This window comes from Varanus komodoensis, unplaced genomic scaffold, assembly GCF_004798865.1.
Source record: "Varanus komodoensis strain SLA01 unplaced genomic scaffold, ASM479886v1 scaffold64, whole genome shotgun sequence".
NCBI classification, from domain to species: domain Eukaryota; kingdom Metazoa; phylum Chordata; class Lepidosauria; order Squamata; family Varanidae; genus Varanus; species Varanus komodoensis.
Genome location: NW_025336273.1, coordinates 3,154,191 through 3,166,354, shown reverse-complemented (window position 1 = coordinate 3,166,354; position 12,164 = coordinate 3,154,191). Strand labels below are relative to the sequence as shown.

General features: G+C 46.1%; 1 protein-coding gene across 1 annotated transcript in view; it reads left to right on the top strand.

The window, feature by feature from the left end:
- The first annotated feature begins 5,666 nt into the window (after nt 1-5,666).
- FZD3 (frizzled class receptor 3) overlaps nt 5,667-12,164 on the top strand; it is a 31,267-nt gene continuing 24,769 nt past the window's right edge. Inside the window, exon 1 of the mRNA XM_044450319.1 lies at nt 5,667-5,855. Within this exon, the coding sequence (XP_044306254.1) occupies nt 5,667-5,855 (189 nt within the window). The remainder of the gene's footprint in view (nt 5,856-12,164) is intronic.

The window sequence follows — 12,164 nt, the reverse complement described above, 5'->3', positions numbered from 1 at the left end:
AACTTATTTATTCATTTAAAATGTATCAACTGTGAATTTTCCAGTTTTTCTGGAAAAAGATCCTTTTGTAAAGTGTATTTTGCTAATAATTTTTGAAAGTGGCTTGAATCCAAGCAGCTTGAAATGCATGTATATAGTAACTGGTTAGCTTTTTCTGATTCCTGTTGATAGTGATCTGACTTAGGAATCCCAAACAATCCGGATTAGTGTATGTGGTATGATTAAGATGTTGGGATGGGAAAACATGCTGTGGCATAAGATTATGTGTTATGCTCGACTGTGTTTTTAAAAAACATAGTGAGGACGCAGTCCTGTGCCCTCCCAACCACGGGAGGTGGCGGAGGCCCCCTCGGTGCGGGTGTTCAAGGACAGGCTGGACATGCACACGGTGGGCATGTTGCGAGCGGAGCCGGCTAGTGCCAGGGGTCAGACTAGATGGCCCGGGAGGTCCCTTCTGACTCGCTCTGTTTCTGTGTAACATTGTCAGGGGGCATGGGGTTATTTGGAGTCCCTGTTCTAAGACAGGCTCCAGGCATGGAGCCCCTGTCCTCCTTGGTCGCATCTCTGAGGGTGGAAATCAGCTTTAGTCTGGGTTACAGGGGTATGAGGGACAGAGAGGGGAGGAAACTGAGGCCAACTGCTCATGCCACATCCAGATGGTCCCCAGGTTTCCTTTCTTTCCCCGCCATTATACTTCATCTGAGCAGCTGAAAATATTTGTCTGATGAAAATAGAGGATGCAAAGTCTGGGACAGTGACGATTTTTATTACCTTGCCTTGTGCTGGATTCACACAGGCCTGCATGCATCAAGGGCAAACTGCATAGGATCGCACCCTCAAGAGTGCAAAAACTGGATCGCACCCTTAAGAGACAAATCTAAATGTTTTATAGCACGGCCTATCAATACCTAGGAATCTGGCACACCTCTTGATTGCAGTTGAGACTTCTGTGTGGTTGGATTCAGTTCGAGTATTTCTTGGATTACCTTCCTATCGCTATTACTTACTGTGTTCTTTCCCTCTTGGCATATTGTTTTACACCTGAGATTTTTTCCTTTGAAGGTGCTGGATTGCTGAGATTATTAGTTAGGGCCAGATATTGTCAAATAAAAGTCAAAGTTTTAATGGGCTAATTTGAAATGCATTTTCATACTGAGTCAGTTGCTTAAGGTGTTTTTTTCATGGGCTATGATTCTGCTGATATTAATCTGCACTTTGTTGCTGCCTCTATATAGCCTTTATCCTGGAGTGCCTATATCTTAGTTTACCTGCAAAACCATCTGCATTGCATAAATCATAAGCTGTCTGGAAAAAGTCATGGCACATAGTACTCACATTCAAAACTTAATGCTTTGTAAATCCTGAATCATCATGATCCCTTGCAGCTTCAGGCCACACATCTGGAATAATTGACAGTTTGGAGTAAATTCCATTTGGTTGCATTTCTGGTAAACATTATTAGTAGAAAGCACTTTGTCAGTGGTTTATGTCATCAGGTTTCTTTTTTAAATTTATTATATACTGTGTTTTTTTAAAGCATAGAACACTGTTTGAAGTTTAAAATAATACCTTAATAATCTAAGAGAGAAAATGGAAAGGGGCCCAGGAGAGAAGTGGTTGATGAGCAATTTCAACTGAAAGCTATTTCATACTGTTGCATAATAGGAGTTTGTCCAGGGAGAAGCCAAGGGGGCATTTGCTCCGGGCTGAGCTGGTGGAGTGGGGTGTCCCGTGTTCGCCTTCCCTGAGGCAGCCAGTCACTCCCACATGAGAGCCATAATGAAATTTGAGGCGTACGGTACCAATTGCACTGCTGAACACGACAGAAAAGCGTTTCCTGTGCAAAGTGCTGCTGCTCATTTGGCTGCCTTGATTGGCAGGGACGGTTGAAATTGGGGTGCTAGTCAGCAGGTCGGCCAGTTCCTGTCTGGGGGCTCTTTGCCCAATCCGTTCTGTACAGGCAGCATCGTTCTCTCTGCATTCCTTGTTCTAGCCCACCAGCGCTTTACGTATATTGACTCTCTGACCTCATTTGTCATTATCTGACTTGCCAGCTGAGCAGCGCTTTGGCATACAGGACAGTCAGGTGCCAGCCCAGTTGCAGGTGAGCTGGTTGCTCTGCTGCTGCCCAGTCAGGCAGCGATGGGCCATCAGGAGCTTAATGGGTGGACAGCTTTTCCGGGGTGCGGCGGTAGTCCCACATCTCCGGTCCTGTGAGATGCTTTGGCATGCAACTCGCATCGGACCTTGCCAGCACGTTCAGCGATGGGAAGTGGCAGGCCAGAACTCCTGGAGAAGCGGGTTTCCATCATCCCCTGCTTCAGCATCTCACCCCCTTCCCCATCCTGCTGGCTACTCCGTCGGTGAAGGCTCGTCTAGTGAAAGATGTAGAGAGAGAGTGTGAATGTGGGCAGTGAGATGCAGCAGAGTTGCCATCCAGAAAGTGGTAAGGATATTTTTAAACCACAAGTCAGTTGTAGATTTGTTTGTCCATGCACTCATTTTATTACGTTTATCCTCTGCCTACTTTCTAAAAGTCTTGTATGTTCTTAAAGAGTGAGCTGACACACGAGAATCCAGGGATTCTATTCTGTATCCTATAGAACACGATGCAGATACTGCATTGACTCCCTAGCTAGGCTGCCTTTGTTCAAGTCACCTTCCAAGTCCCATAATACTGCGAAAGGCTTGGAAGGGATGCAAGGATTTCTTTGCATCAAAGTTCAGGTCAGAAAAAGGCAGTGAAGGACTCTTGCTGTTCCTTAATGGCTCTACACGAGTGCAAGTGAGAGCAAGCGGAAGATGCAAGTTGTCGTCCTCTTCAGAGGGCCGCTTAAGTTGACCCGTGCAACCGGATGCTTGACTCCGTCTGACAAGTGTGCAAGAGTGCATTGTGTGGTTGCGTCACGCCTGTGCTTCCCTCCCTCTCTGTGCCTCCCCGCCATTATGCCAAGGGAGGCGGAGTGGGTGGTGGCAGGGCAGCGTCACAGTGGCAGATAGTTGCTGCATCGCTGCATGCCTCTGAAGTGGACCATGTCAGGTTATTCTTATTTTTAAAAAAGATTTCTAGCTTTCACTGTTGCAGAGAGGTTTAACTAAGAACACCCACACCCGTCAAAAGAAAGGAAACTAGAAATCAAAGGAGTTCTCACCTATTTCCCAAATATTTATATCGAAGTAGTACGAAAATGTTTTATTTGTGTGGCCGTGAGCAGTTTTGCAGCACGTGTGTGATGTGCAGTAAGTCCAGGGTTGAACGAAGCATCTCTCTTCTGACTCACGCCCGTTATTGGCAGTAAGTTCTCCATTTCTCCTTGAAACCCTGGAGAGCTGCTGTTAGACAGTGTAGCTGCACTGTCTACCTGGCCCAGTAGTTCAGCTTAGAATGGAACAACTTGGTATGTTCTCTAGCATCTGCCTTGCCTGTGTGCTTCCTACTGGGGCAGCCCCCCCCCCCCCCCGGCCGCTTTTCTCTGCTTGGAGAGGGACCATAGCTCAGGGGTTGAGCGCCTACTTTGCAGAGGGTCCCAGGTTCACTTGGAACATCTCCCAAGTGGAGCAAAGAGGGGATCGTGCTTGAAGAACTGGAGAGTTGTGGTCGCCCGATAAAATTGACTGTCCTGATCTAGGTGGACCAAGGGTCTGACTCAGCATCGGGAAGCTGCCTAGGTCACTGTCCCCAGATGGGAGGTGTGCTGAACTTTCCAGAGAGAATCTTCTCATGCCTGGATGACACCTGTCTTTGAGTAATGCTCTTACGTAATATTTCTGCTCAGCCTCATTTTAGCATCTGCTGTGTATGAAAATGATTTGCAGATTGTCAGTTATATGGTGTAAAGAATGCACCAATTAACAGCATTTTTCCTTCTAATGGTACTATTAATGTGTCCCCCACAGTGAAAAAAGTTTCCTAGATCTATACAACGCCTGGAAAATTGAATTTTAATGAGCTACAAAGTAAAGGTTAATGAATAATTGTAAGCTTTCTGTTTCTCTGAATTATAAACTTAATTGTTCAAGGCTGTATCAATACTAGATTTATACCAATATGATTCTTTTTAGTTGGCTTAAAATGGCCAGTTCATTGGGCATCTGATTTTCAAATGTATGGTGTGTTAGTATAAACACCATAAACTATCCACGAGAATTGAAAGCTTTACATCGATTTAATAGAAGCTTTAATCAACCAACATCTTAATTGCTGATTAAAATTGGTCCCTGCCCCTTTTAATCAGTGGAGTTAAGACTGGGTGAACCACCATTCAGACAGCACAGACGTGTTGGCTGTTTTCTTCCCTTCCCAAATTTCTTTTCCAGGGTAAAACTTCCAAATGGCTTTCCTTCTTAGATAAAAATGCTTCATATGTAAGCTTGAGTTTTTGGAGGGATGGTAAGCACATTCAATGCAACGGAAGAGCTTGAGCGCTAGAATGACTGTGACTTTCCTCTTTAATCATTGCCAATGAAGGTTTTTGTTCGGTGGAAATCACTTGGCCAGTGTGGTTTCTCTTATCCTCAGATGTAATTTTCAATGCAGAATTTTATTAGTGGCCACTTGCTGCCTTTTGAATGCCAGTTGCAGTCCTGCTTGTTGGCTTTCTGTGGGTGTCTGCTTGACCACTGTGGGAAATAGGATGTGGACCTTCTCTCCAACCTGATGTGCTACAGATGTGTGGGCTACAACTCCCATAATTCCTGAGCAGTGGACATGCTGACTGGAAAACTCCAAAACATCTGTAGGGCGGCAGGCTACAAAGGGTTAACTTAAGCCTTTTGTCTGATCCAACAGGATTCTTATGATGATAACTCTAGAAAGATGTCTGCTGTAACTCCATAGTCCATTTTAGGATTATTTGCTGTGTGTTCTTCCTTGATTTATGCTGAGTGCTTCTGCCATCCCTTCCAAAATTCATGTGGTTGCATGAAATATATTTTCTGTGTTTAGACACAGAGTGGATAATATTGCTGTTCCTGGAACGCATAACCAATCTAGTAGCGCCTTCCCTCCTTTTTTCTGATGAAATAGCCCCTTGCAAGAAGAGGGTGCATTGTAGAGAAAATCACATGAGTCCTGCCCCGTTGAAACAGAATGGAATTCAATTTATTATGTATTAAGATATATTCAGGAACATAAAAAGTGGTAATGGGGACTCTTTGAAAATGTTCACAAAATGAGATTTGAGTACCGTAATGGCTTGTGGCATTGTACTCACCGTCTTATTCCAAGTGGCAAAACGCAGGTGAAGGACTGAACAGGAGGAGTATGTAAGCTTGGGTTGATACACTATGAGTGACAGGGTCCGGCACTAGCATTTACAATTAATATGCCACTCTGAATGGTTAACAATACAGTTTAACAATTCTGTTTTCTAGATGGCTTAATAAAAGAAGATTGCCTGTCATCATGGGGTCTGTTTGGGAATGTGGTTAAATCAACCTGCTGTGACGACCTAGTGCAACTTTTGTAGTGAAATGAAGGATAAGGCCAAGATGAAGTTCCCTGTTAATGCTTTGGGAGTGAAAACATTCTATTGGACTATGCTAAGTTCGCCGAATACAAGGAGTCATTCAGTCTCCGAAGAACCTTAGCAAAGCTGAGTATGGTGCACGGATATCCAGTAATGTCTGCTAAATAACCGGAAGACTCTCGTGATCGCTGTAGAAGGATGGCTGCCAACTGGATGATCCACTGCCTGTGGCCTTTGGCTGTCCTGGTAGGACCAACAGGTAGCCACAGCCTGTTCTCGTGTGAGCCCATCATCCTGAGGATGTGCCAGGATCTTCCTTACAACACAACATTTATGCCTAACCTTTTGAATCATTATGATCAGCAAACAGCAGCTCTAGCGATGGAGGTAAGCACTTAACTTTCCCCTCTAGAATATCCATGCGACAGCATTAACTGCTGGTGGAATCGCCTTTATTACTGGGGAATTGAAGGGAGTGTGCGCCCTAATCTAGATTTTCACTCATATGCTTGTAATGATGAAGTGTGCATGAATTCATGTGCATTTCAAGGTAATATTATTGGGAGCACATTGCACATTAGTAATAATCTGCACAGAAAATTAGCTGCGTGGAAAATGCCTGCTGGGACAGTCACATGTGGCTGCACACACAAGGGATTCACAGGGTGTGATATTTATGATAAACACAACTATTTATGATATTTGTGTTTGGAAAGCATCCAACTAAATTTTCACCGCATGTTTTCTCTGCCCTGCCACGGAACTTGCTTGTCTGGGTAAGCAGCTTTCATCAGACTCCAGTACAGGAATTCCAAGTAGCAGAGAACCAATAGTTGATGGTGGGGCTGCCCCCACACCAGAGCAGATAGTCAAGGAACTGCTGTTCCATTATTATTGGCCAGGGGTCCACAAATCGTGCCCAGGCTTACTTGCCAAACATCTTTTGACTGGTAAGAGCATGGGAAAAGTGCTTCTTTTCACCCTTTCCAGCCTGCCACCCACCCCAGAATTAAAGAGGAGAGAGAATTGTGTGTATGGCATGGTACTTGACAGGCCTGAATCCTGTGCAGGTCTCCTGAAAAGTATTGCGCTTATTTCCCTGGCAGGTCCCAGCAGAGCAAGCATTTGTATTCAAAACCAGGGTCTGAACATCCATGAAGCAGACTTTCTTTCTCTCCTACTGAAGTCCACTCAAGATTTTTCTGCTCTGCAGCAGCTCCCCTTCATAACCAAGGCTCTTTTTCCCTGCTTCATCTTAAACAAGCTAGTGTGGAAAAGAGCAGAGTAGCCTAATTACCTCCTATAATACACCCTTCCTGCTTGAGCATTCTTTCTTGCCCGAATCAAAGATTTTGTTCGTTCATGCATGCATGCATGCATGCATTTATAGGCTGCCTGTAACTCCTGAGGCCTTTCTAGGCATCTCAGGATTTTCCCTGTTATAGAAGGCCGATCACTGGCTTTGTTTGCCCTCAGTGCTGTCGTCATGTTGCTGGTGATACAGCATCCCAATATGGTTGAGATCACCACAAAAGACCAAAATGAAAACACTCAAATATAGGTTAGATTCAGATCTTGCATGCCACTCCTTCTGACATGCCTAATAACAACTCAGAATACACATGCAAGAGCAAAGGTAATTCAGTCAGAAAGAACATCTCGCAACACTGTGAACTATATATATTGGATATTCTCTCTGCTTGCTGAAGCTTGGGCTGCAAGCCTTACTTCCCCTGGTATGTGACACAAGGGGATCCTGGCTTGTGCACAGACTTCCTTCCTGAGGAGGCAGGATCTTCTCTACCTGGGTTGTTCTTCTGGTTCAGACTGATTGATGGAGACTTGGCACCTGCTGGCAAAGCTACTGCTGATGTTGCTGTAGTTGCTCCTAAATCCTGGTCATGATGCTGCCAAAGAATGCCTTGAAGTGAGAAGAGGTGTTTTTTTTGGGGGGGGGGGGGGCAGATCCTTGACATAAATTCAAGGCTGAAAGGATTGAATTTATTGAATTTATTGAATTTATTGAAAATTAAGCTGTTCAGATTGTGTGAGCAGAGCAACTCGGAGCTGTCCAGCATTGGTCAGTACTGTGTAGACTGTTATCAACTTACAAATCAAAATCTGCATACATATAAGCATTTGCCCATCTGTAGGGAGAAAGAGTTAAATCTGTTGAGGTAGCTTTTATTGCCACTTTCTTATTCTTAATAGTAATTTCCTTGATTTTTAGAATGGTTAGAGTCCCTTCAAAAGTTGGCTCTGATTTTTTCCAATATTGTTCCATATCCAGCAAAGAAGTATAGTGGGAGAAACTACTCTCACTTAGTGCTGAATATGCAGAATGGCAGTTTAGAAATGCAATAAACAAATTTGCACGCAAGTATGGAAAGGAAATAGTATATAGTAAAACTCAACTAGAAATGTGAGTACAGGTTTGGGATATTGTACTTTGTAGTTAAACATGTACCCTTTACTCCAAGAACATATTTTTAAGTTGGCCAGTTGTGTGCTTTAGCTTGTGTATACTGGCTTTGTTTTTTAGGGTCGTCCAGCCAGATGGCATAGTATTATGGCTAATTCAGAATGTCTAGGAAAGACTTATGGGGGGATTACTATGTTGAAAAAGGTGAAGCAGTGCGAGAACCAGGGTGGTGTAGTGGTTAAGAGCGTGGGACTGGGACTCAGGCAACATGGGTTCGAGTCTCCGCTCTGCCATGGAGCCAGCTGAGTGACTTTGGGCCAGTCACAGACTCTTTGCCCAACCTACCTCACAGGGTTGTTGTTGTGGGGGTAAGACTGAGAGCAGCAGCAGGAGAATCATGTAATCCACTTTGAGTTCTTTGTAAAGAAAAAAGGTGAGATATAAATCTAATAATAAATAACCCCCCTTTCTCTCTCTGATTTTAATAGCCTGATGGATTCCTTCATAAAAAGTAAGATTGATCTGCTTCTTTCTCTCTGTTCTGGTGGTGCACCTGAAGTATTTCTACCAAGGCTTACAACTGATCATGCTTCCAACATGCATTTTATCCAACCCTGCAAATCCTCTCTCTTCTAACATGCATTTTTACGTAGTATACGATGATAGCTGCAATATATAAATAGCAAGTATTCAGTCAGTAAAATATCTGAGGTGCTGAGCCAGCATTAAACTGGAGGCCTGTGGCTGAGGAAGCCAAGTGGGCAAAGGACTCCCAGGGCGTACCTTCTGCATCTTCAAAAGCTGTGTAGAAAGTGATATTCCACCTTGTGTACTTTCTGCTTCGTAATGTGGAGATTTCCCCCCACAGTGCCGCTTGGAAAGTCGCGCCTTCTCCCAGTTCTTCGTATCCTAGACTGCTGAAGCAGCCAGTCCGATTATTGGGCTGGGTGGAAGGGAGCAATGCAAGCCCAGGGGTCCAGTTGCTCCTGGTAGGTTCCCTCTGTCGGCTGCCAGTGCTGGGGGTCTCCTTTCTCTTTCTCTCTTCGAGAAAGGCCCTTCCTCTTGAGTGGTATCGGTGCTGTCACTGCTGGGGAAAACAGTGGGCTTCTGCCCTATATGTCACCTTCCAAGGTTGCCTCCCCATGGAATGTACTAGAATCTAGTTTTTTGGTGACAAAAAGCATATGTGATGTTTGGTCTTCATAACTACTTAGATCTTTAGAGCTCTTGGAAAGGCGATTTGAGTGCCCTGGGTGTAGATAGTTCTCTTTAAGTGCGTTCTTATATTTATTTGCCGCTGTTCAGTCCGTCGCAGACATCCCAAATTGAGCTCAGCCTCTAGTGGTGAAGTGATAATTTTGTTTAAATTGCCAACCGAATCAGCTACTGGAACGGCAGAAAAAGCTAAATGGGTCCCATCAGTATAGAATGAGGGAACAGTGCTGGAGATTTTGCTCTGCGTTTTGAATTGCCACAGCCTAAAAATGCTGTGGCGTGGGTCTCGGCAAAACCCCTCCCAGAGCAACGTAAATGTGTTTCACGCACCTTTGCCTTTGTTTCCCGTATCATGTTTCGGGGCCCCTCTGTTGGCAAGGCCCTGTGGGAGCTCAGCAAAGCACAGTTCCTATGGATACTGGCCTTTTGTCGCTTGACAAAGGTTGGCATTCAGATCTCCCTGAGCCAAATTGTACCCTTTGACTCGCTCCCCTTTTCACACTCCTTGCTAAGCTTGGCCTGTTGCTACGCTTGAAAGCCTGTGGGTGCACCGTTCCCATGGCAACGGGGATGGAGCGCTGAAAGGAGGGGCCGAGCCTTGAATAGAACAAGCCTTGTTAATTTGAATGTAAACGAAGGAGGAAGGCTCCCTTGTATTTCCTTGCTCGGTGTGGCCTGGTGCGGGAACCTATCATTTGTCTGGGGGAAGCTACTTTCTTCATTGGTGAACCTGGGTCTATCTGCTCTTCCTGATTTTTACGCAAGCAAGACAAGGCAGCAGCGAACGAGAAGCATCCAGTTTATAAACGGAAAGGGAAATTTTTAGTTAAGCAGTTCCTTGTACCAGAACACAGTTCCTCAACATTATGCAATGCTCTGTTTCTGTGGCTTTCAGGTTTAGATTAAAATGCATGAGTTGGGCACCTTCCTGTTTTTACAAAGAAGCTTTCACCTGAAGTGTAAAACCCATGGTTGCAGTGAGGAGAAGGGCAAGGGAGGTGCAGGCGGGTGGAGGGAAGGAACTCTGCTTAATATAGCTTCTCCTTCCCTGCTGCCTTCTAGTTTTGCTTGTCTAGGCATGAGCAGTTGTGGTGCTGTTCAGAAAGAAGTGTCTGTAAGAGAACTTAACCTTCATCACCAGCACTTAGCCTTAACCAGCATGTTTTGACTCAAGAAATAAGTATTCTTCATGATAAAAGTAGAGGGCTAGGAATTCCTGGCATTCGGACTACACAGGCTGGTTCACGTGTAGCAACAACCAATGCTTTCGTTAACCTGCAGGGGTTGCCTAACCTGTAGCTAAATCACAATTTAACACGGCTTGTTTTTTCGGTTCCTGCCCCCTTTCCCCACTCCCTCCCTGTGTCCCCAAGGCCTTTGTGGTCCTGTGGTCCCGACAGCTGCTAGCGGCACTTCAGAGTCTTGGCAGCCTCTTCATCATCGGGCTGCTCCATCTTCTAAGCACCCTCGTCGGCTGCTCCCAAAAGGCGTGGAGGGTTCCCCCGAAAGCCCCTCGTCTCACTGCACTGTCCCTTTAGAAAGGTCTGAGAACTTGCATTCTGTGAGCACTGGTCCATTCCTGCCTGCCGCATTCACTCTGCAAAGTGGACGCCTTCCCGCCCGGCTCGTGTTCCGATTGTGGGAGAGGAGATGCAGTCCGAGAAGCGCTGGCCGAGCGCCGTCCTGCTCCTCTCCTGCAAGGCCGGCCCTGACTGGGGCAGGAGGGCAGCTCTCCTCTCGGGGAGGCTTTCCAGAATGCAGCGCCGTGCAGGCCAGACTGCCTGGCAGGCCCTGAATCGCCCGCACCACAGAGCGGCCTTCCTCAATCAAGGGGCCGCTTTAGGATCCACGTGGAACAGTGGCTTTCTTCTGACTCGAGAACTAGACTGACGTGAGCGAACCGTAAGAGCGCCGACTCGCTGGCCGAAGTTTCCCGGGCGCCCGCTGCACTTCCCCACCCCTTCCCGAAAGGGAGAAGAAGCGCTAAAATTGATTCCTGCACCTAGGAGGATTGGCGTGCTCCACCAGTGTGTGCTTTTCCTCTGGGAGCATTGGCAGTCTTCGTGAACGGCTTGTCTCCTGGGACTTGTCGTGTCTAGACAGCCTGCTGCTGTGTTGGGGTGTGGGATGCGAGTCCTGGCAACACCTCTGCATCCCACCCTTCCTTCCAGGGGTTCAGAGCACAGGTGTTGGCCCATCTCACGGCACCGATTTTGTGAGGGAGGGTGGGCCAAGAGACACGACTTGTTCCTGGCTGCCCAGTGAGTTTCTTGGCTGGCTGGGGATGGGAATGTATGCCTTCCCCAGGACTAATCCAGCACTGCCCAGCGTGGCACCCTTCCCTGACCTGACGCCCTCCGGATGCTTTGGACTCCAGCTCCTGTGTTCCTGGCCACTGCCTCGTGGATGATGGCCACACTCCTGAATACGCACAAGCATGTCTATTGTATTGGTTTCTCCTTGCAGTTTTTTCCTCGTCTCCAGTTCAGGACTTGCCATCTTTTTCTTTTAAACATTGAATACTTGGCTGCTTAATGCCTAGGATAGCCTGAAGGTGAATTTCTATTTGCTGTCTGCATTGTGTCAGCAAAGAAGGGCAGAGTCTTTGATTCTTACATTGAAAGTATTTCTTATCTATAGGAAACTTAAACTTCAGTTGTCTGAACATGTATGTCTGAATTAATGTTGATTGAATGCAAGGCACGGAGTGGTTTTGTCTGTTTGCTTGAGTTCCCATAGTAATGGAGAGAGACTCCAAAGTGGCGAGGTGGGAAGGCAGCTCCTTGAAAACTAATGCACAGAAGGGAACTTGTTGGGAATGGCAGTATAGTATTGGCTTGTCCTAAGGACAAGCCCTGTAAGTGGAAATACCTCGTTGCGCCAAAAGTGCACCCTGCTACACAAATTGCAGCTTGCCAACCATGTTTCATGGCCATCAGCCTGCTAAAATTCCAAATTTGGCTACATGTCTGGAAGGGCAACGTGAGGGAGGCTAGAGGTGGAAATTCCCAGTGGTTTTGAAGAAATGTGAAGAAACTCTGCCTCCTTGGTGGAGGGAT